This window comes from Anopheles merus, unplaced genomic scaffold (genome assembly GCF_017562075.2).
Source record: "Anopheles merus strain MAF unplaced genomic scaffold, AmerM5.1 LNR4000589, whole genome shotgun sequence".
NCBI classification, from domain to species: domain Eukaryota; kingdom Metazoa; phylum Arthropoda; class Insecta; order Diptera; family Culicidae; genus Anopheles; species Anopheles merus.
Genome location: NW_024428169.1, coordinates 1 through 24,999, shown reverse-complemented (window position 1 = coordinate 24,999; position 24,999 = coordinate 1). Strand labels below are relative to the sequence as shown.

At 40.6% G+C, this 24,999-nt stretch overlaps 2 protein-coding genes across 4 annotated transcripts; both read right to left on the bottom strand.

Annotated features, from left to right (window-relative positions):
• Positions 1-820: 820 nt before the first annotated feature.
• On the bottom strand, positions 821-13,287 carry LOC121602728 (retinol dehydrogenase 14-like). Of its 3 annotated transcripts, none has more exons than XM_041931490.1 (4): positions 12,893-13,276; positions 4,963-5,146; positions 4,568-4,706; positions 822-1,713 (listed from the first exon to the last, which is right to left on the bottom strand). In XM_041931490.1, exons 2-4 carry the CDS (start codon positions 5,083-5,085, stop codon positions 971-973), a joined length of 1,005 nt encoding a protein of 334 aa, XP_041787424.1. In that variant the 5' UTR covers positions 5,086-5,146; positions 12,893-13,276; the 3' UTR covers positions 822-970. The 3 variants fall into 3 exon arrangements, with proteins under 3 accessions (XP_041787427.1, XP_041787424.1, XP_041787426.1); XM_041931492.1 differs by lacking the exon at positions 822-1,713 and adding an exon at positions 2,781-3,956 and having other exon boundaries at positions 12,893-13,287; XM_041931493.1 differs by lacking the exon at positions 4,963-5,146 and having other exon boundaries at positions 821-1,713; positions 12,893-13,281.
• A 3,484-nt stretch (positions 13,288-16,771) lies between these two features.
• Positions 16,772-19,555, bottom strand: LOC121602729 (protein sly1 homolog). The gene is made up of 6 exons (XM_041931494.1): positions 19,423-19,555; positions 19,206-19,365; positions 18,831-19,132; positions 17,801-18,764; positions 17,595-17,736; positions 16,772-17,530 (listed from the first exon to the last, which is right to left on the bottom strand). Exons 1-6 carry the CDS (start codon positions 19,448-19,450, stop codon positions 17,204-17,206), a joined length of 1,923 nt encoding a protein of 640 aa, XP_041787428.1. The 5' UTR covers positions 19,451-19,555; the 3' UTR covers positions 16,772-17,203.
• Positions 19,556-24,999: the final 5,444 nt, after the last annotated feature.

The window sequence follows — 24,999 nt, the reverse complement described above, 5'->3', positions numbered from 1 at the left end:
AACAGCACGAGCTATCACTCGTATCATATTAAGCTTGCCTAGCTTTGATAGATCAGGCAATGTCATACACACGTCAACGAATGTCCCGCTAATTAAAGTAATATCATAACACTCACAATGACATATTGACTGTGATAAGCCCGGATTGAGGTTTACAAAATCAAGTGGGTGAGTCCTCCATTGGGGTAGGATAAACAAAATGGTAGACAATGCTGCAAGATTTTAAACGGTTTCGGATATTCCGATGCAAACGGAGGATGTGTAATCAGTAGTAATGTTATTCGCATACTGCATTTTGTTATAGTTTGAACTAGATTTAGGATCTACTTAATTAACATATGAAAAAAAATCATGGAAATTAAGACAATAACAATAAAAGAAGAATTCCTTCTATCATTCCACGTAGTTTATGGACAACGACATATTTTTTAACTATTGTAAAGAAATAAAATCAAAATAAATGTTTTGTATTAGAAGTATATCAGTGATAGTATTCGGATTCCCTCGAAAATTTATCATCTATCAGCTACTAAGCATTAAAAAAAAACACATAAATACATGAAAGCTGCATATAGTCCGATCCTGATTAAGTGATCCGAATAACACAAAGCAACCCAATCCGTGAAATATCTGATAAGTTAATAAGTGTCCGAATGCATTGAATTTTACTTGGATTGAAATTCAATTAATATAATTCTAATAGGCTTTAAAATGGGCTTTTTTTCTAATAGGCTTTAAATAATAGGCATTTAAATGGCAATAAACGATTGAAACTGTTCAGATTCAAGGATTCATTAGCAAAAACAGGAAAGAAAACACACACAACAGTCAAATTTCACTGGGAAATACCATCACGCACTGGCACACAATATGTATGCCAAAGTTTTATTATAAACCTTACTTCCTAAAACCGTACATTCGAACCTCTGTTGACCGGGCAGCCTACAGCCTACTTCATCCCAATCGCCACCTAAATCTGTGGATCGTCGGCCGTCAGCTTCACCAGCTTCTTGGACGCTTCCCACAGATCGTGCTGCCGGGCGACGTGCTGCACACGCCGGTTCAGCTGATGCACCTTGCAGCCCCGGAAGTACTGGCCGCTGATCTGCTCCACGTCCGGCGACACCGACAGATAGATGCTCGTGCGCGCCCCTTCCTCCGGCGTGCGGAAGCACATCTGGATCGGCTTGAACAGTATGCTGATCGGGAACGGCACGTTGCGCCAGATGCCGGTATCGATTACGCCCGGATGTAGGCAGTTGGCCGTCACCTTCGTACCGCGCAGCCGGCGGGCCAGCTCCTGCGTGAACATAATCTCCGCAAACTTGGACAGATTGTACAGGTGGATGGGGAAGAGCGAGAAGTAGTTGATCGGGTTGATGCTGTTAATGTTGGCCGGATTGAGCGAAGCGAACTGGTACAGCTTCGACGACACGATCACGATGCGGCCCTGGTCGGACCGCTTGAGCAAATCTATCAGCAGATGGGTCAGCAAGAACGGTCCGTAGTAGTTGGTCGCCATCGTAAACTCCAGCCCGTCCGACGTGACCTTGTTGTTGAAGCCCTGCGCCACACCGGCATTGTGTATCAGCACGTCGATCACGGGCTCGGTCGCGACGATCTCCTTCGCGAACGCGCGGACGGAGGCGAGCGAGCTGATGTCGACGTGCTTGATGAGCAGCTTCGTGTTGCCCGTTTCGGCCATTATTTCCTCTGTAAAGTAGTTGCAGCATCAAGTGAGAACCGGAGCAAAGTGGTGAGAAAAGAGTTAGCATGAGCAGAACGTAGTTACGCAGCATACTCGTTCCAAGAGAGCGCATTGCATCGTTAGCTGAAATGTTTTTGTACTCTTTATGCGAACTGAAGCCAAATTTGTTAATAAGCAGCCAAAAGAAGCATTGTTTTATAATTTTGTAAGTGTGCACTACATTTTTGAGCTATCTTTCCTGTTTTACATTGTCCAGAATGAGGATTTTAAAAACATTTGCCAGAAATAGTACGAAAAGAGCAATAGAAAAATCACTTCGCACCGTGTAAACCTTCATTCATTCGTCTGAAAGCTTTTTGGGAAAGATTTCACAATTGAAATATTTCATCTGTAGTCGTTAACAAAAGTCTGCCTAATAAACGATCCTCTTTTAGGTTAAATAAGGTAAACATTATGACTTTTATCGCTCTTATAAACTTCTAGAACGATCTTTTCATTAAAAAAAGTACATTTACTAACATGTTTATGGACAATAACTATTAAAATATACTATTGAAATTTTAATGAAATGTTTCATCGAAAGCGCATTTCGCACTATACAGTGTGTGACAAAAATGTTGGAACAGAAACAAATAGAATAGATGATCCGTATAAATTATTTTTTATAGACAATGTATGAGCAATGAGAAAAATATGAGATAAATAAGACTCTACTATGTTTGACAAATGAGTTAAATTAAAATGTCACTTGAAAAGTTATGGAACCTCTATGAAAAAATATAAATTATGACTTTTAGAGATATTATCCTCCTGTTCATCCCTTTCGCCTGATTAAAAGTTATTTAAAAAAACATACTCCTACGTTCAAGAAGTTTCTTATTTTCGCCCACTGACCTAGCTAACAATTCTGCTGACGCATCGACTCTATTTGCTCGATGAATAATGAAATTTGTCAGCAAAGACAAAAAACGAGACATTTTTTGATGAAGCTTAGCAATATTAACCACCGAGCGGAGGTGGTCTTCTAAGCCGCTGTTATTATTATGTATATGTAGGTTAGCGAAAACGCGGATGAAATGAAAAACAAAACAAAACCTTTAAAAGAAGAAAAAAAAGCGTCAACGAAGCGTAAACGAAGCAAACGCGCCCTCAGCACCACACGAACAAATGAAGCGAAGTAATGCAAAAATTGACAATTGAGGTAAGAGCAAACACAAACACAGCACAGCAGAAAAAAACGCACACATTATCTCAGGGGGTTCGTTCCGCTCTGCAAAAAAAACGGATGGAACGCCTATCTCAGGTTCATTGACTTGTGGAGGATGGAACCGCTAAACGGACGGATCAACAAATTTTATTTACCCAATACTTCTTGGACTCGCTTGAACGTTAAATGCTAAATTATAAAAAAGAAAATGGATGGAAAACAACAATACTATCTCTGTCTCTCTCTCTCTCTCCCCCTGTCTAGAGATATCTGGAACACAAATCAGGGGCATGTCACCCTGGAGCTACTAGAGGAGTTAGATTTTAGGATCGCTCTCCGTCAGCTTGACAATTTTCGCCGACTCGTCCCACAGCTTGCGCGCCTTCTCCATGTCGCTGATGCCCGCGCTCAGGCTCGCCTCCTTGCAGTCCATGAAGTACTTGCCGCTGACGCCCTGCACCGCCTCCGAGCAGGCCAGATACAGTGACGTTTGCGCGCCCTCCACGTTCGTCTTGAAGAAGCTCTTGATGACGCGCATCGGCAGCGTCAGCGGGAACGGCACGTTGCGCCAGATGCCGGAATCGATCATCCCCGGATGCAGACAGTTGGCCGTCACGGACGTGCCCTCGAGCCGGCGGGCCAGCTCCCGGGTGAACATAATGTTCGCACACTTGGACACGTAGTACAGGTAGGCTGGCAGGCTGCCGACCGGGTTCAGGTTGTTCAGGTTGACCGAGGCGAAGCGGTACAGCTCGGACGCCACCACGACGATGCGGCTCGGTGCGGAGCGCTTGAGCAGATCGATCAGCAGATGGGTCAGCAGAAACGGGCCGTAGTGGTTGGTGGCCATCGTGAACTCGATACCGTCCACCGATTGCGTCTTGCGGAACGTCTCCGCAAACCCGGCATTGTGGACCAGCACGTCCAGCTTGCGCTCCGTGCGCAGCACCTCCGCGGCAAACTCGCGCACGGAGGCCTGGGAGCTGAGGTCAAGCTTCAGCACGGTTACGTTCTGGTTGCCCGTTTCCTTCACTATCTCATCTGCGGAGGAAAAAATCGTTCGTTCGTGTCATCCGGGGGCGGGTCTCATCCATGTATTGGCTTGATCCTTGGTGTTTACTTAAGGGTGCCCTTGTTTTGTACAGCGCTTTGTATACAGCGGGTCATGGACATGCATCGTGCAGTAGAGAGATTGGAGAGATGTTTGGAAGTTGCTATGTACAACAGCTTAAAGAGTAATCCCAATGGTAAGAACCATCGTCTGCGATCCGTTGGCGATATATACAGAGGTAGATCTCCAGGTGATCGATACGATCGAGGATGAACATGCAAGACTTAGACAGTCTTTTATCAATCCCACATCATTAATAACTAGTTGTACGACCCACAGGTTAAATCAAAGACCTTGATGTAATTCCCAAATTTTGAGGAGGACTTACGGCGTCAATAACAACAGTAATGAAAGACTAAATAAACGATACAATTCTAGATAGAAGATGACTTCCAACACCAATAACTTTACTCCCCAAGATACCCCAACGACCTACTTTACTACACCCACTTCATATTCTACTCCGAAGACACCAACACCATTAGGAAAGTAATCTCCTTACAACTATGTTAGCCCATTACAACACTCAAATCATCCATACCTTGCGCCTGCTTGGCCGTCTCCATGTTCCGGCACGCCATAATGACGCGGGCGCCTCGTTTAGCCAAATCGCGGGCAGTTTCCTTGCCAATGCCCGAGTTTGCGCCGGTAATGATGACCGTCTTACCCTCCATCTTTCGCTGCAGCCATTGAACCGGGGTTGAAAGGTTTGCAAGAACAATTAAGACGAAAGAGAAAGAGATTAATAAAAATCAGATAGCTAATCTAGCTGGCTAGCGGCATCACACTTCATGATGCCCAGCCGTGCATTACGGGGATATTAGGACCGATGGCATCTTCGTGGCGTGGTTTACACCCCATCGTCCACCATCACTTTCACCGCCCTGCCCAGCCCACTGTCATGCATCAACTTTTACTATCGTATCGTATGCTTACAGATGAGGTAAAGTGCCCGCAGGTGAGGTAGAGGTAGTATTTGATTAGTGACAGTACGATCGCAACTCCCGTGACTACGGATGCTACCGCCGACAGCGGATCGTTGAACCCGAGTGGCGACATGTTCGTTTTTTTTGTGTGTTGTTTTTGGTTTTTCTACAGTACAGTGGAAAAGTGTAGGGAGCTAAAATAAATGAGACAAACACCAGAGAAAAAGAAAAAAAAAAGAAGAAAAGTATTAGTATTAGTTGTACGTGTTCATGCAGCTTAGCATATAGAGCCCAAATTTCCCATTGCGTATAAACAGTTTTGATACAATTGATTGCGTATTTTGTTTGGTAGGATATTAGGTTTTAATTAATTTCACGCCTAAAAGATCTGTGCGCTGTGTGGAAAAGCGTTACGTTTCTCTTTCTTTAATTAAGTTTCCATCCGCCATGCATTGAGATAAATTAAATTTGGTTATTGGGCTCTCATAAACTAACAAAAATAAATATAAATAAATCTGAACGTAGCAAAACAATCAAATGTTAACACCCAATCACTTTAAACAAGAAAATGAATCTTTTATAACTAAATAATTAACAAAAGAATGAACAAAATAAATAAAAAAGTAATACAAAGGAAATAATTGAATGCAAACGAAAGCGTAACAAAAGAAAATATTTGTATATTCGTAATTGTTTCATGGTTCCGGTTTTCGTTCTACAGTCTTCTGCTCTTCTGGGCATGATTCAAATCAAGCTCGATATTATTGTTAATTTTTTATTTATTTTTTCATTTGTGCTGTGATTTGAAGGCTTTGTTCTGAGCTTCAATGAGTTAAATGTGTCAAATTAATTTAAACATAGACAATTAAATGTGTTATTTGTTGTACAGGCAGTTATTTGCGAAATAATATAAACCTTAAATAAATACATAAATAATAAATAAAAACATTGAGAGTGGAAAAAAACGTCATGTAATTAATGATTGAAAATCAAATTTCAGCTTTTTACAGCGAAACTACGCAATCCATTCATCACTGAGTGAAAGAACTGCATCACATCTCTAAGCAGTTAATATTACGAGATTATTTTTTGTTTATAAAAATATATCTATGTATAAGGACTGACTCCAAAAATATTGAAATTGTTTATTTAAAAAATAATGAGAGGGAATTCATAAAAAAGAACTCAAATTTTCAAGTGTAAACATACATTTACGGCATATGAAATGAATAAATAGGAATTTCAATGCTTGGCGATATAGGAGTTGCTAAAAATTGCTAACGAAATCTCAAGCAATTCAATATAAAATATACAAACTTTAATTGTTTCGCAGTGCGTATATTCAATTTACTGAGATTTTCACCTTTTGACATTTTATAAAAGATCAGGCAATAATACAACCACTGCTGACATTATCAACACATTTAGTACATAAACCCAAACGAAGCAAATTTATCCTATAATAGCAATATTAAGATCAATCATCGAGCATTTACAATATAACGCACACGATACAAGCACTATCACTTAAAAGGAAACCTAAAGTATCTTTCAGTAGTACTGCCGCCATGCGCTACCAGTAGCTTATACATACAGCAAGTAATGAGACAAGACGCTTTGTTCTCCCTTTGTTTTAGTATGCTAAACATTGTAAAATATTTATATTAATTAATGGGCAAAGTTGAACCGTTAATTCGTAATTCATTCATTCGCTTAACGCCATCGAACCGCTTCCATTGCCCGATTATTACCACGCATATGTGTGTTTCACTTCAAAAAGCGTAAGAGTGATGACACAGCAACAAAGCCATTACCAAAAGGTCCACTTTACTTCAAATTACCTTGCCCGAGGCCATCCACGGAAGCAGCGACCGTTGGCCAGATATTTCATGCGTTTCACTGTGTGTGTGTTTTTTTTACGCGCCTCTTCCTATGCTATCCAGATAAACAAAAAGCAATCGATCGCGTTTTACGTCGATCATGCACGTCAAGCAGGGAGGAGAACATTCTTGAACATTCCTTGGCACGTACGAAAGAGAACCGCTCCCCCCAAAACATAAAGCATTCCTTGGTTCTTTCACCCATTTTTTAGTTCTATTTTGTTCTCTATGTCCAGCATAACCCCGAGCACTGTCAATGGCCAGTATCGATTACGGAATCGCTACAAAAAAAAAAACGGAGAAACGTCGCCCCATCATAATTTCAATTTGCATCTTGCGCTTGCTTTTTTGCGGAAGAATCGCAATGAGGTAGCACAAACGTGTGCGCAATAAGATATTCCACTTCGCAATCGTATTTGAGTCAATATTTACACTTCGTGGTGATGTGTTTCTGGGAGGCGCGAGTTTTTCTTCCATCTCGCATACTCATGAGACACTCCTCGAGCGTCTGCTCGAAGTACTTAGCACTCCTGCCACTTGTGGCTACAAAGACACGGCCTGTGATCACAATTCTTTGTCTTTCTTGCTGGGCAGCGTCGCGCAGGGCTGCGATCGTCTGGACATTGGACATGATTTGGAGTTTGCCGGTGGTGCCCACCAAGCCCCCAAGACGGGTTGCGTCCCCGTTCCACATACAAACACAAAAAAGAACAGAACGCGAATGTGGTTTTGAAATCAAACAAACGCAAATTTTTCTGACCAATTGAACCACACTTAACCGCGACGATACGGGAACGGCGCGTAGTTGCCATGCTAATTGCTTCAGTACCAAAACGGGGACGCTATGAACATGTGGCCGGTGCCCGGTTGGAGCAAACACAGCTTGAGAAACTTACTTGCGCTTACGCAAAAAGGAAGCGAGCCATACAATCATTTCATTGGTTGGAATATGTTTTTTTTTGGCGCTTTGTGTTGTTTTCTTTACCGCAGTGTAGGACTGTCTCGTCTGCCAAACCCGGATATGCTGTGAAGATAAGCAATACAATAAAAAAACCCTTTTTTTCTCTCTCACTCGCTATGTTACAGCAAAATCATAAATGAGTCCTGCCTTCGGTGTTAATCGCATAGCAACATTGAATTGTACAGAAACATTGAAGACTTTTACACGGTTTTGCATATCATCGAGGCTGATTTGGAACGTTCTTTGGGACGTTGCTTTGCCATTAAAATGATTAGTAACTAATGTTCCACGACTCCAATTGCTATGCTGTAGATGCTTCTCGTTGGTGAACTATTACCATTTTTTTTAAATAAAAAACACAATGGAAAAAAAACAAAAATGGTATTTTTCTTTTGTTTGTTTTCGTTGCGTTGTTTTCTTCTGCTTTATGTTTTCCTTTTTCTATTTTATTGTTTTCTCTCTAATAGAACTTTATTTAAATTCACTTTTGATTAAATTCGATTCCTAATTTGTCATACCTTCAACTCTATTTATACTTTCGTTGCAAATTACAAAATAACCGTTTGTATGACCAATCAAACTTGTTTTGTTTTTATCACAAAACACAAATTATAGCTCCTTTCTAAAAAAAATATGAACGTTACGTCAAATAGAAGAAGTAGAAGTCTATTTTCCTAATCAAATCCCATTATAATATAACCTTCATTATTCATTAGTTACCTGTAGTAAATAAGATATGTGAGCGGTATCACATTTATAGTGTCAGAGTTTCTTCAATTTTTTTCATTCATGTTCATTACTGAAAGCTGAATTGATTTGTTCTACTCTTTAATACTGTTGAATTGTTTTCCGAACATTACTTCTCTTGTCCTCAGTAATGGAACTATTTATACACTATTTAACATATTTCAAAAATAAAAGCAAATATAAAAGGCTATCATTACACTTTTTTGAATAAAAATCTGATCATGGTTATCACTACACGTAAGGTTACAATCCAAAGCCAATCTAAAACCAAATTTATCTTTGTTGTATTTGTTTAAAATTTGCCGGAACTATTACCTATAATTTTGACGCTAAAAACCAATCGTTTCAACTAGGGCTACCGCGAAAAAGGCAATGGCTTTTGATCATTGGCTGACCATTTGATCGATCATTAGAATTCGACCAATAGAGGGCGCTAATAGCGTTTAATTAGATAACAGGTGACATCGATCGGGAAGAAGATCGGCCATCATAGCCAAATGTAATTCGTATGATACGAAGATCAACCAAAGAAGCACCGAGGGGAAAGGCCATCAACCGTTGGGTCTAACGGGAACGAGAGAAAGGGCACTCAAGGAACATCAGCAGATGTAGCGCCCTTTTTCTCGTGCATTAAAATACCGGAGATAGCAGTAATTTTTAAACCCCTTTCGGTAAAATAAGGTGTTAAAATAACTTTCGTCGTTATACATTCGCGGATCTGTGAGCTGAGAAAAGGCCCTATTGCAGCGTTGCAACAAGAACCAAAATAGAACAAAAAAGAATTGAAAATAACAACAAAAAAAACGAATACTAAAAGCCATCATAGATTGTCGATAAATTATCCAATACAAACCGATACCGAGACGCATGAATATTCTGGTAGATTCCATAAAAGCAACAACAGCATATGAATGAATAAATTGAGAACCGGTTTTTTTTAAATGTATTTAAGCCCAGGCAGATAAATGCTTGAAACTGTTCCCATGTGTAGTCCGGGATTCACAAACAAAAGCAAAAACCAGACGATATAGTGAAGCAAACATTTCTCCACAATTAAAATATTTATCACATTCGCGTCGCATTGTTTTGTATGTCCTTAATTTCAACAACGTTAGGCTACATCCTAATCTACTTCGGCGTTTTATTGAAATTTGTTTTACCTAAATCACACTAAGGCGATTGCACAGTCGATGACTTGATTGAGATAGAAAACACCGTAAAATCCTATAAGAAAATCATCAAACCAAAACAAAACCTTACGTAAGGTGTATCTGCATTTTGACCGTTTCGGCCAGTTTCGCGGTAAAAATGTGACCTCGCTCGTTCGCTCGCTCGCTCAGCTGACCAGCAGGTCACACGGTGACGAAAACTGTGTTACCGAACCAAAGGGGAGCGCAAAAAACCAATCGAAAGCGAAACCCAAATCGGTGTATCGTTTTCCCCATTTGAAGGCTACCCGAATTCGAACGGCTAAAAGATAACCTTAGTTAACCCAACATCTCGGAGTATCTTAAGCGCGATTGAGTGGTGTAAGTGCTTGGGAGGCAAACTTTGCAAAACAGAGCCCGTTCAGTTCGACTACATAATCACAAGGTGAGCTAGCCCTTCGCCAAAAGACAGCTTCTACAAATGGTGATGTGTTAAATGTGAATAAAAACGAAAAACTTGAATGCTGAGTAAGCGACGAAACGGGAACACGCAGCAAAGTGTCCGAAAATAAAACAAAATATTATTGTTTTTTATTGTTTACCTGCGACAACTTTTACCAGGAGTCGGCCTTGACCCCAATACTAGCTTTCAACTTGTTCAAACTCTTGTTCAATGCTTGGATCTGACTGGTGCGCGATCAACCAAAGATCAGCCTTAATAAAGCTTAAATTATAGCTAATTCCATTTGTTTTTGCTAACGCACCTCTTGACCTTCACCAGCATCGCAAAACTACCTATTTCCCAAACATGCAACAGAACTGTCCAAAAAGTATCCTCGAAGCTGCTGTTTACAACTGACACAGGAAGTGAGCCAACCTTACAAAAAAAAGCCCCCAGAAACCCTTAAATTCCAGTCGAACTAATGATTGTTTAAAAGATACTATTAAATGCGTGATATTTTTTTCTGCTCTTCCAAGCAACGTCAAACTATCGATCGAAGATGGATTTATAAGTAGTGTGCTTCGACCGGGCAATCGCAGCTCACGAATTCCACCGTTCTTCGGTAAACACACGCGCTTGGTAGTTTCATTGTTCAAGCGGTATTATGGGAGAAGGGACACGTTAGCTTTGAGAGACAATAAAAGCCCAGTGTGAGCTTGAGCACACAATTGCTAACAAACGGAATGGGTGACGTGTTTGAATTTACACCGCTAGAAGTACGGCCATAATTAAATCACCGTACTCGATCATGCCCCTAGAGATGTAAAACCGGTCAATTATATGGACAGCTGCACATCAACATGCTGCCCCGCTCCTCACTACAAAACCGGTGGAATATTTGAAATGTTTTATTTATACGGGAAACTTTACAGAATAGTGTACATCAATTGTACGCTATGTACAGTTTTAAATGCTTCTAATTTAGAATTAGATTGATCAGCTCAACAAAATAAGGTACTGTGGAAAATGTTACTTGTTTATTGTAAAAAAATAAGAACAAAAATGATACAGGGTTTTCCCGGTGTTCTCATAGTTGTCGGACACTTTCGTTACTCTTTCTAATTGGAAATGAACTTTTATTGTGGAATTTGGAGTCTATGGCACGCTTTTTTTACAGGATTCTTGAAAATTCCTACTGGATTTGTCTAACAAAGGTGCTATAGAGTCCAATTCTCATTACGTGAAGTCCATTTCACGTATGAAAGAGACAATGAAGTGTCTCACAGCTATGAGAACTCCTAGAAAATCTTGTAAAAAGTGTCAAAGTGTTTTTGTAGAAAAAATGGAATAAAAACATTATAATACTTAAAACAACACTACACATAAAGCATGTTTTTAATTTGAAACAAAACTATTTTTCCCACGTGTTTCGTGATCACACGATCCTACGGCACAATCGCAAAGACAATCCAGCAACATGTCCGTCAATGCTTCAAATCGCATGTGAATCCCCACTTATTAGCAGCACTTATTATTCTTATTAGTCATTCTATGTACGGATTACTTGGGTAAATATAGCCAAGCCCCTGCCCGAGTGGCTTAGGCAAGTTGTACCGAGAATAATGTTTGCATCCAATAAGAAGAAGAAGAAAAAAAGATTGAAAAAATAAGTAGTAAAATCAAAATGTAAAATTGCTTTCTCTAGACACATTTAACTATCATTAGCCTGTCTATTAAAGCCAATTTTGTGCAATCATTTGCATGTATTAAAGAAAAATAGCTATAATTGTGTAAGATTACAGTTTGATAAGCTGAGATTATACAACACGTGTTGCGAGGCTTTATATGAAGTAAAATATTCCCATCTTTTATAATACTATTCCGTAGCATCTTTGCCAAATGCAACGGCCCAATGCAAATCAAAAAATAAAAAAAAACTCATCCATCATCAGCCCCGTATTTTGGAAGGGTGTGGGGTGGGTCGTGTTTTGTGTCATAGCTTGCTAAAAATGCCGAAAATGCGAAAAACGTAATCACCAAAACCAACAGACGCAGCAAGCACCGGCGAACCGTTGGACCTTGGACACTGAATGGGAATATATTAAAAAGCGATTGCTTGGATTAGGCGCAGGAATGTTTTCCACAAGGTGTCTCAAATTTGGCAGTCTCAGCATTCGGGTGTCGTAATCGGTGCTGCCTGCTGTAGGGCGCCTGTAGTCTGTATCGCGCAAATATCAAATCTTTCATAACACACGCGCCCACAAAATGCACACAAAGTCATCGATGTGGTAATATTCTTCCCGTTGCGCAGGGCGACCCTTCGCGCTCTAAAGCGAAAGCTTTGCCGCAAAACGCCCGCAAGAGGCCTCGTTTGGGGCTGTCTCGCTGCCCGGGGCACAACGGTATTCTGCACCCAAAAATAAAAACCCGCTTTGACCTAATTTTGTGCGAGTGCGTTCCTACATTCCACGAAGCGAATAGTAACCTCCGGCCGGGGCCGGGCGCTTTCTCCTTTACCTGTTTGTACATATCTTTTTTGTGCATATAGAGCTTTCTTTTTGGTTAGTTTTTCGTGCACTGCAACGTGTAAGTTGTACATTTTTTTCTGTTTTGGTTACGATCTGCCCTTGTCCATCAAAACCACATACACACACACCCTACACAAATCACCAATTAAAAACGCAATTATTTCCAACAAAAACTCACGCAAATAATACTTTCACGACATGCAAAAGCCCGCACCTAAATACTATCACACTAACCTTTGACCTGCGAAGTTACACGATCTGGGTGTGCGCGCCCTATCTGCACCACCGGCACTGATTACACACTCGGTTTTTTTTCCCCCCCGGTTTGCGCTTTCTCAACGTCACAATGGATGCACCACAGCACACCCACGAGCGGCACGCTTTCGAGTTGGCAACTTTCAACCTGCTGTGAACGACCAACGACAACGGACACCAGCAGGTTCGCGGTGGGACAGAATAACAGTATTGTCTATTGGATGACCAAAAAAAAAAACAAAAACAAAAACAAAAGGGGCAAGAAGACACTTGTCTTGTTCGGGAGCGGTCCGTCTTCCGGCACACTCGACGGTCACGATCGTATTGAGCTGGCGTGTGGTGCGCACCCGGCTCGGAAGTTTTTCGATGCTCTCCCTGGCGCCGATCGCCGTGATCGAGGCGAGTTCGTGGCGCGCGATGACGCCGTGTACAGATATTGGCCGGCGATACACTTGGAGTAGGGGTAACAACCTTTCGTAACAGGAGCGATTTGTCCGCTTGGTTCGTTTGCGTTTCTAGGGTTGATCAATTTCTGTGTGATGGCTTTACAATGTTACGAAAGGTACTGGTTTACTCATAGGTCACTTACTTATCTTATAAAGTTTAACTTATGCAGAAAAAAATATATATTACAGAGTGATCTACATTTTCAATATTACACATTTGGATATTGTTTTATATATGAAATGGGTTTGTATGGCAATTCTACTGATTACCGTTACAGATTTATTCTCTGATTATCTTAAACAGTTTAATTTTTGCATCGATGAACTCGTTATTTCAATGACTATTTCATGAATAATTAAATCGAAATAGTGTTTTTTTTTTTCAATGAAAATATATGCTAAATTGACAATACGGCTAGTAAAAAGCCGTCATACTAAAAATTAAATAACGATAAGCTAAATTGAGGATGTATGCAAATAGATGGGTAATAAATGAGCCTTTGCAATACTTCAATTTGTTTTACATTTACTTGGTTGTGACTGTTACGATTGAGAGAACGAAAATGATTGAAGGAAGAAAGATGAGATAACTCTATTTAAGATACCATTTTTTTTTGGATTGAATGGATTTATTTTAAGTCAAATACTTGGCGTTTTGTTTTGGGGGAAAGCTAAACGATAAAGTAAAATAAAAAATGGATTAGTAGTACAATAACTTTGATCAAACAGTGTCGATAGAGGATCGTAGTCGTTGCCTAGTTTTGTCTCCATGGCATCAAATTTTGACTATTAGTCAATTATTTTTGTTTACTAAATTTAACCTGTTGTCTAAAACTGTGTGTTCCAAGAAAAAAATCAATTATTGTTAAGTATTTATCTATTTAATTACTAAAATTGTTACGCCAATTTTGGAAGTTTTAATGCAATGTTTGCATGTATTTTCAGGCGTTTAATAGTGTCTTGATATTTACTTTGTTGTAAATTAATATAATTTTTTATAATGTAAAATGTTCAAATTAATTGCGATATTGCATAAAAAACATCTTAAAATATCATGTAAAACTAAATTCGCAACAATTAGTATGCATATCAAAAGGCACAAAACACATGGAAATTACATTTCATAATGATAATAGAAATTGATTACTTGATAATTGAGCATTTATTAAACCTTACTGAACTCATGCAAGTGTGTGAGTACATGATCGTAGATGTAGCAGTGTATGATCGGCAAGAAGGTTACCGAACGGCCTGCAACGGCATTCGTTCTGTTCGGAAAACGAACGAAGCCTTGGGAGTACCCAAGACAAGGCCAAAGTAGACCCATGCACAATCATTGCTCACCACCACCAGTGGTCGGCAGTGGAGATCAACCAAATGCCGAGTGGAATGAGTTGCAATGTACATAAAATACGCTATTGAAAGAATAAAAGGATAGAATGATAGGCCAAAGAAACATTTATCACTAAATTTTATACATTTCACAAGCACGTAAAACAGCTTCGATCGTTCCCGTTTTTTTTTTTTTTGATAGAACGATTTAATTGTAAAAATATCGTTGACCTGCCGCTGCTTCAGCAGCACTGTAAGTATCACCGAGACCTAGGAAGAGTATCATTTGCAAATCAATTTCAAGTGCACAGCCTTCACCGTCAAACGGGGGGGTAATTGTTGAACATGCCCCCAACACATTGTACCATCGCCTATGGCAAGGTTTGTTTTGCCGGGCGATCAACCGTACCAGTTACAGTTACATTTTGGGTCATGTACAAGAATGAAGCGGTTGCAACGGTTTGCAATTGGGTTTTGAATGGGGTTTGAATGCAAAACGGGTTAAAATTAAGCAAAATGATACATTTTACTTTGAATGTGTCTTCTTCGTGTAGCGAAAGACTCGCACCGAATCGATCATTGCATTGCGTGAAAGTCGTCAACTGTTGCTTACTCAACAAAATAAAGCAAGCATTATATGCAACAAAATAAAGCTCACCGGTCCGTTGAGGAGTAAAATGTTGTTTTCTCCGACCGTTGAATCACTCGCGTAGTGCAACAAAACCGTCCCATAAAACATTGCTTCTTTACTTTCGCTCTCCATTGGCGTTCCTGGTTCGGGGGTTTTCTTCCGCTGTCCAATTTGATCATTCGTCGATCGTGTAAAGGTGTCTTAAAACGGGGGACAGATTACCACTCTTGTCATAAAATAATTTCTTTTTCTTTAAGTGTACTGCTATCTTCATTGTTTGAGTCTAAATAACAACAAGCTGTGTCAATAAAACCAATAATCTCTCATAAGGAGCGTAAAATTCGGTTTTTCCTTTGCTGACCTGCCTCGCAGGCAGTTATAACGCACGCAGCCAGATTTGTAATCTTTCGTTGAAATTCATTCATATGAATCTTCAGTGATCGAATCTCGATTGAAATCGATTCTTCAAAGATTCATGAGTCTCTAAAGATGCAGGGTTCATGAAAGATCTCCAAGGATTCATGAAAGATATCCAAGAATTCATGAAAGATATCCAAGATTTCATGAATCATCAAAGAATCATGAATCTATAAGATTTATACAGGATTTCCCACGATTTATTGGTCGGTTCTCATAATTGTTCGGGCTCGTCTCACGATTTATTCATCGTGTCCCATAGATTTTCGATTCGCTCCCAACATTTATCAGTATTGTCCGATTGGATATCAATACAATTGAACCAAAATGCCCAAAAAATCGTGGGAACACCAACAAAAATTTGGGAATTACCCAAAAAATGGGAAATCCTGTAGATCCATTACATTACATATATCTCCAGGGATTCACGAAACTAACAAAATATTTAATTTCAGTGATCCCGCTTAAACAAAATGCCTGTTGTGGGTTCAAGCCTCGCATGGACCGTTTTTCGCTAGCAAAACAAACTATCCGGTTGCGTGGTACTTGCCAAGAAGCCTTAAAAGTCTGTATAGGCTGGCATGATCACGAAGGTTGTTACGCCAAGAAGAAGGCTAATGAAAAGCTTAAGCTCTATGAATCCTTGGAGATATATGAATCCTTTGAGATTCGTGACTCTTTCGAGATTTATAAATCCTTTGAGATTCGTGAATCTTTAGAGATTTATGGATGTTTGAGTTTGATGATTCTTTAAGATTCATGAGTCTTTGAAATCCTAATTCAGAATCATTGAAACATTTCAAAGGTTCATTCAGATGCATGAATCTGAATCAGATTTACCCAACACTAGAAGGAACACGAGCGTTTAATCCACAATAGTTAAAATGTAAATAATTTAGAGCACACTATTTTAAGGACAATTTGGGGATTTTTCTTTTTGATTTTTCTGAGGAAAACATATATTTTTCTTTGAATTTTCAAAACTATAAAAAGTTAAGCAAACAATGATCCTTTATGACAGAAGAAACTATCTTTTTAATGAAATTAACATCCACGCCAGACAATAATGTCTCAGCGTCGACAATTTTTCCATTTTATTTTATATATTTATCAATACTAGGCAAAAGTTATCCGAATAAAACATACTCGGGTTGGTACTGTCCCTCTGCCCGCTGGCTAACGTAAATGCGATGCTACCCAATATAAACGCTTCGAAAGCTAACGAAACACAATTAGCAACGGATTGTAATCATCTGCAGAAACATAGAGCCCTAACTAGGAAACATAGCTCCCCCTCCCACTTAACCCCGTTAATAATCCTAGCCCATTTCGTTAACAACCCTCGCGATCATCGTTCCCCACCCCCGTCTAGCTAAGCTCACACCGATCATTTCCCACCGCCAGCCGCCGCACAACGCCAAAGCAACGTGCAGTGCCTTCCCGGCGCACCGGATCCGATTTGCTCTATACGCCACCGATTTCCTGCCCCAGCAGTGACAGCTGTTTTAAAAACTGTTTCGCATTCGTTAGCGTCGAGGCACCGTAAATGATGCGCCGGATGCTGTTGGTGCTCTGCTTCGATTTGATAAAGTCCACCAAATTCTGGTACTCGATGTAGTTGCCACCGCCGACCACGAACACGATGGCGTCCTGGAAGGGGGCCCGATTTTTCGGCACCACATCACTGCCCTTGAGCAGCTTCGGGTCGAGGTAGAGATAGTCGTCCACCTCCGACCCGCCACCGGACCGGCATTCCATCAGCTGTTCGGTGATTTTGGTTACAGGAAGATTCTGAAAAAAATTGAATAATATTCGTTTTAAAATGCTTTGAAATATGTTTCTAGTGTCTACGCACATGTCTTTTCACCACCAAGTTCTTTACGCCTTCCATCACGAACGACGACCCCTGCGATACAAGCTTCGAGAACATGGACACCGTTTTCGTGCCACTGCCTTCGTACTGGTTCGAGTTGGTAAGCGTGCTCTTCATGATGCTCCTGAAAGAACAAACTCCACTGTTAGTAACCGTCACGAATGATTTTCTCCCCCAAAAGCACTTACTTCCACCGCTGGATGTACGGCAGCGGGGACAGATCACATCCGCACTCCCGCAGCGTTTCCTCGATCCGCTTAAACTCCCCGTCCGACACGTTGCTGCAGATGTAGTAGATGATAAACAGTCGCATCTTGTCCTCGGGCAGCCCAAACTCGGGATCCTTCAGCACCTCACTGAGCGCCCGGTCCAGTGCCTGCTTGGACATGATTTTTTCCTCCAGCTCGAAGAACGAATCCAACCGCCGGGACTTGATGTAGTTCAGGATGGAGGTCGCTATCTTGGTGTGCATGTCGATCAGCCGCTTCTTCTCCAGCAGCTGCGGCAGCGAGTTGACGGCGCTCGTCAGCTTGGCCGTGTTGTCGTTCACCATCGAGAAGGCGGCGTCCGACTCGCCATCGATGCCCATGGTCGTTTTAAGCTTCTTGATTTCCTCCTCCGACGACCGGTACTGCTCCAGCTCCTCCTGTATCGCTTCGGCAACGGTCGGGAAGGGGCTGCCCTTGTGCGTACACCAGAACCGGTCGCGCGAATCCAGATCGCACGCCTTCGTCTTTGGCTTGGCCCCGGTCGCCCCGTACTGCTGCTGCTGGTCGGCCGACGGATCTTCCTCCACCACGACCCGGTTCAGGGCGAGCTCGAGCACGTCGTGCGCCAGCGCCTGGTACGTCCAGGTGTGGTGCAACGGTGTCGCCATATCGATCGTACGATCCAGCAGCACCAACAGCGGGCGCTGAAAGCTGAACGCGCCCGTCTGCGTCGCGTCCATGTGGAACAGATTGTTGCGCGCGTCCCACAGATTTTCGCGCAGCTTCTTTTCCAGCTTGCGGGCGACCATTTCGGCGGCACTGTTCTTCGGGCAGCGTACGATGGGCACCGTGCCGAGCGTTACGAACACCGCGAACAGGCTGTCCACAATGCTGTCCATAATGTTTTCCATCTCGACGTCTTCCGTGTTGGCACGATTAATAGCTGCAATGCGATTGAAATTGTTTGTTAGCAAAAGGCAATAGCCAAACACACAGACACACTCCTCACCGTAATACGAAAGAGCATCGCTGTTCTGGTGCTTCAGCACAAACATATCGTCCTCCAGGGTGATGAAGTTCAGGTACTGGTCGTACACCTTGTGAATGTTCGCTACGCATCCCGCCTGCAGTGCGGCCGCGGCCAGATCCTCCAGCCTCTGCCGGGAGATGGGCGCGATAAAGTTCAGATGGTACACGTCGTACAGCCCGTTCTGGAAGTCTTGCGCGATGCGGCCCAGGTTTTCTTCCGTCGCCGCACAGAAGTATATTGCCGGTACGTCCGGTATGGAATCACGGTCGGAATGTAGCTGGCTGAAAAGGGAAAACACGTCGTTCATGGGAGTGCCGGCTGCGTGCCGCTACGGAGCGTTGTCGCAATATTTACATGTGCAGCGTAATGCCCATCTCCCGGAGCTCGCGGATCGATATGAGCGGTGAAATAATGTCCTGCCCGACACGGTCGTATATCAGCAGCTTCCAGACGGGTTCGGCCGAGATCGCTTTCGTGATGGGTTGATTGAGATTTAGCATCTGCTTGATAGCATCTAGGAAGGAAAATTGCATCAGTACGGAGTGGGCACAAACCGCGACACAATACTTACTAATTTGACGATCTTTTAGCGTCGCCATCGTTGGTAGAGTTGGAAAATGAGCTGGAATTGTAGTAGGAAAGGCGAATAAATAAAGTTTTATTGAGTAGCGAACTGTTCCGTGCCGATACGGATTCGAGTGACGTTGACGATATATTTTTTTTTTGTTATTCGTCATCGGCTGACAACTGTCATGGTGCAGCAACGTAAACAAACTGCTGCATGGGCAGAGTGACCAGAAATACCGATTTATCTGTACAGGCGGTCCCCGAGATACAAAATGCACAATCTTGCTTCAATTAATTATTTGATATGTTTCTAGTGAATTGAACAGTTTTAAACCTTTTGAAATGGTATTTTACATTCGATCAATACGGAAATTATTTGATATTTCACCATGGATGTGTCATATCAGTACAATTTACTCAAAGAACTGTTAAATTTGGAAAACCGCGTATCTCCGAATCCGCGTACAGTCTGTTCCCGAGTTACGCGGTTTCTGCGTTCCCGACGAATCCGCGTAACTCGAATATCCGCGTAAGTCGAATTTCACGTTTTTGACCAAAATACTATTTATCACTCGCAGTTTTTTATTTAACTCAGTACTTTTATACACTTTATAATTTATTTCATATGATTTGTGCAGAAAATTCTAATATTTCTGGCTTTTAAGCGATTTCAATTTGTGAGCAAAAATGCAATTTATACCGAACTTGAAGCAAATTGTACTGATTTGACATTTAATCTGTCAAATTCAGAAAACCGCGTATCTCCGAATCCGCGTAAGTCGAGAACCGTGTAACTCGGGATCAGACTGTATAAGAGGTACCGTGTATCTCGGGGACCGCCTGTATTCCTACTGATTTTTTATATGCCTACCGATTCACAGATGACCGTCGTAAAACTAACGATTTTTCATTTATCCTACCGAAAATCACAGATATTTGATTTTTCAGTCGTTTAAACTTAATCTGTGGCGCTTGGGATGCTGTTTCAAGGATTGCTAACCTCATTTGTTACTTATCGCGCTGATGCACGTTTGTTTGCCTGACATTTTTTTATTTTTATCCGTTAAGGCCGGGCTACATTGATCGTACTCCGTAGTGTATTTTTTGTGAATGCGTACGCCATCTAGTGGCGGTGGGTTGAAGCTAGAGGCTGGTATAATTTATCTGTCAAAAAACGTTTTGGGTCGAGGAGCCTATAATTTTACCCAATGATGAATAGATATTCGAAGATGCGGAGAAATGTTGCTTAGCGCTTTGTATGAATGACGATTTGTCCAACAACAACAAATAACGGCCTACTTTGTTGCAATTTATGGACGTTTATCAACATTTCAAACGGCATACAAGTAGCCTGGTTGAAACTTGATGAGACACCAAGTATGAATAATTTTGACACATAAATTATACCGACATCTAGCTTGCGCTGGTCGTCGCCAGATGCGCTAGTGAAAATAAAAATTACACTACGGAGTACGATCAATGTAGCCCGGCCTTTAAAATTTAATGTTCATAATAAGAAGAAAATGTCAGTTGTGGAAATTCAGAGAATTTCTCGATAAAGAAAATTATTTAAATTTGAATCTCGTTGTCGGCGATAAAAGAGATTTTCGCAAAAACTTCTGCGATTTTTGCACAAACTTCTGCGATTGTCGCAAAAACTTCTGCGATTTTCGCAAAAACTACTGCGATTTTCGCAAAAACCTCTGCGATTTTCGCAAAAACTTCTGCGATTTTCGCAAAACCTTCTGCGATTTTCGCAAAAACTTCTGCGATGTTCGCAAAAACTTCTGCGATTTTCGCAAAAACTTCTGCGATTTTTACCAAAAATTCTGCAATTTTCGCAAAAACTTCTGCGATTTTCGCAAAAACTTCTGCGATTTTCGCAAAAACTTCTGCGACTTTCGCAAAAACCTCTGCGATTTTCGCAAAAACCTCTGCGATTTTCGCAAAAACTTCTGCGATTTTCGCAAAAACTCTTGCGATTTTCGCAAAAACTTCTGCGATTTTTGCAAAAACTTCTGCGATTTTTGCAAAAACTTCTGCGATTTTCGCAAAATGTTAAGTGATTTTCGCTAAAACTTCTGCGATTTTCGCAAAAACTTCTGCGATTTTCGCAAAAACTCTTGCGATTTTCGCAAAATGTTTTGCGATTTTCGCAAAAACTTCTGCGATTTTCGCAAAAACTTCTGCGATTTTCGCAAAATGTTTTGCGATTTTCGCAAAAACTTCTGCGATTTTCGCAAAAACTTCTGCGATTTTCGCAAAAACTTCTGCGATTTTCGCAAAAACTTCTGCGATTTTCGCAAAATGCTTTGCGATTTTCGCAAAAACTTCTGCGATTTTCGCAAAATGTTCTGCGATTTTCGCAAAATGTTTTGCGATTTTCGCAAAAACTTCTGCGATTTTCGCAAAAACTTCTGCGATTGTCGCAAAATGTTTTGCGATTTTCGCAAAATGTTTTGCGATTTTCGCAAAAACTTCTGCGATTTTCGCAAAAACTTTTGCGATTTTCGCAAAAACTTCTGCGATTTTCGCAAAAACTTCTGCGATTTTCGCAAAAACTTCTGCGATTTTTGCAAAAACTTCTGCGATTTTCGCAAAATGCTTTGCGATTTTCGCAAAAACTTCTGCGATTTTCGCAAAATGTTCTGCGATTTTCGCAAATGTTAAGTGATTTTCGCTAAAAATTCTGCGATTTTCGCAAAAAGTTTTGCGATTTTCGCAAAAAGTTTTGCGATTTTCGCAAAAATGTTTTGCGATTTTCGCAAAAACTTCTGCGATTTTCGCAAAAACTTCTGCGATTTTCGCAAAATGTTTTGTGATTTTCGCAAAAACTTCTGCGATTTTCGCAAAAACTTCTGCGATTTTCGCAAAAACTTCTGCGATTTTCGCAAAAACTTCTGCGATTTTCGCAAAATGCTTTGCGATTTTCGCAAAAACTTCTGCGATTTTCGCAAAATGTTCTGCGATTTTCGCAAAATGTTTTGCGATTTTCGCAAAAACTTCTGCGATTTTCGCAAAAACTTCTGCGATTTTCGCAAAATGTTTTGCGATTTTCGCAAAATGTTTTGCGATTTTCGCAAAAACTTCTGCGATTTTCGCAAAAACTTCTGCGATTTTCGCAAAAAACTTCTGCGATTTTCGCAAAAACTTCTGCGATTTTTGCAAAAACTTCTGCGATTTTCGCAAAAACTTCTGAGATTTTCGCAAAAACTTCTGCGATTGTCGCAAAATGTTTTGCGATTTTCGCAAAATGTTTTGCGATTTTCGCAAAAACTTCTGCGATTTTCGCAAAATGTTTTGCGATTTTCGCAAAAACTTTTGCGATTTTCGCAAAAACTTCTGCGATTTTCGCAAAAGCTTCTGCGACTTTCGCAAAATGTTTTGCGATTTTCGCAAAAACTTCTGCGATTTCCGCAAAAACTACTGCGATTTTCGCAAAATGTTTTGCGATTTTCGCAAAAACTTCTGCGATTTTCGCAAAAACTTCTGCGATTTTCGCAAAATGTTTTGCGATTTTCGCAAAATGTTTTGCGATTTTCGCAAAAACTTCTGCGATTTTCGCAAAAACTTTTGCGATTTTCGCAAAAACTTCTGCGATTTTCGCAAAAACTTCTGCGATTTTCGCAAAAACTTCTGCGATTTTCGCAAAAACTTCTGCGATTTTCGCAAAATGTTTTGCGATTTTCGCAAAATGTTTTGCGATTTTCGCAAAAAGTTCTCGATTTTCGCAAAAACTTCTGTGATTTTCGCAAAAACTTCTGCGATTTTCGCAAAAACTTCTGCGATTTTCGCAAAAACTTCTGCGATTTTCGCAAAAACTTCTGCGATTTTCGCAAAAACTTCTGCGATTTCGCAAAAACTTCTGCGATTTTCGCAAAAACTTCTGCGATTTTCGCAAAAACTTCTGCGATTTTCGCAAAAACTTCTGCGATTTTCGCAAAAACTTCTGCGATTTTCGCAAAAACCTTCTGCGATTTTCGCAAAAACTTCTGCGATTTCCGCAAAAACTTCTGCGATTGTCGCAAAATGTTTTGCGATTTTCGCAAAATGTTTTGCGATTTTCGCAAAAACTTCTGCGATTTTCGCAAAAACTTCTGCGATTTTCGCAAAAACTTCTGCGATTTTCGCAAAAACTTCTGCGATTTTCGCAAAAACTTCTGCGATTTTCGCAAAAACTTGTGCGATTTTCGCAAAAACTTGTGCGATTTTCGCAAAACTTCTGCGATTTTCGCAAAAACTTCTGCGAATTTCGCAAAAACTTCTGCGATTTTCGCAAAAACTTCTGCGATTTTCGCAAAAACTTCTGCGATTTTCGCAAAAACTTTTGCGATTTTCGCAAAAACTTCTGCGATTTTCGCAAAAACTTCTGCGATTTTCGCAAAAACTTCTGCGATTTTCGCAAAACTTCTGCGATTTTCGCAAAAACTTCTGCGATTTTCGCAAAAACTTCTGCGATTTTCGCAAAACTTCTGCGATTTTCGCAAAAACTTCTGCGAATTTCGCAAAAAACTTCTGCGATTTTCGCAAAAACTTCTGCGATTTTCGCAAAAACTTCTGCGATTTTCGCAAAAACTACTGCGATTTTCGCAAAAACTACTGCGATTTTCGAAAAAACTTCTGCGATTTTCGCAAAAACTTCTGCGATTTTCGCAAAATCTTCTGCGATTTTCGCAAAAACTTCTGCGATTTTCGCAAAATGTTTTGCGATTTTCGCAAAAACTTCTGCGATTTTCGCAAAATGTTTTGCGATTTTCGCAAAATGTTTTGCGATTTTCGCAAAAACTTCTGCGATTTTCGCAAAAACTTCTGCGATTTTCGCAAAAACTTCTGCGATTTTCGCAAAAACTTCTGCGATTTTCGCAAAAACTACTGCGATTTTCGCAAAAACTTTTGTGATTTTCGCAAAATGTTTTGCGATTTTCGCAAAAACTTCTGCGATTTTCGCAAAATGTTTTGCGATTTTCGCAAAAACTTCTGCGATTTTCGCCAAAACTTCTGCGATTTTCGCAAAAACTTGTGCGATTTTCGCAAAAACTTCTGCGATTTTCGCAAAAACTTCTGCGAATTTCGCAAAAACTTCTGCGATTTTCGCAAAAACTTCTGCGATTTTCGCAAAAACTTCTGCGATTTTCGCAAAAACTTCTGCGATTTTCGCAAAATGTTTTGCGATTTTCGCAAAAACTTCTGCGATTTTCGCAAAAATTTTGCGATTTTCGCAAAAACTTCTGCGATTTTCGCAAAAACTTCTGCGATTTTCGCAAAAAATTTTGCGATTTTCGCAAAAACTACTGCAATTTTCGCAAAAATTACTGCGATTTTCGCAAAAACTACTGCGATTTTCGCAAAAACTTTTGTGATTTTCGCAAATGTTTGCGATTTTCGCAAAACTTCTGCGATTTTCGCAAAAACTACTGCGATTTTCGCAAAAACTTCTGCGATTTTCGCAAAAATTTTGCGATTTTCGCAAAACTTCTGCGATTTCGCAAACACTTCTGCGATTTTTGCAAAAACTACTGCGATTTTCGCAAAAACTTCTGCGATTTTCGCAAAACTTCTGCGAATTTCGCAAAAACTTCTG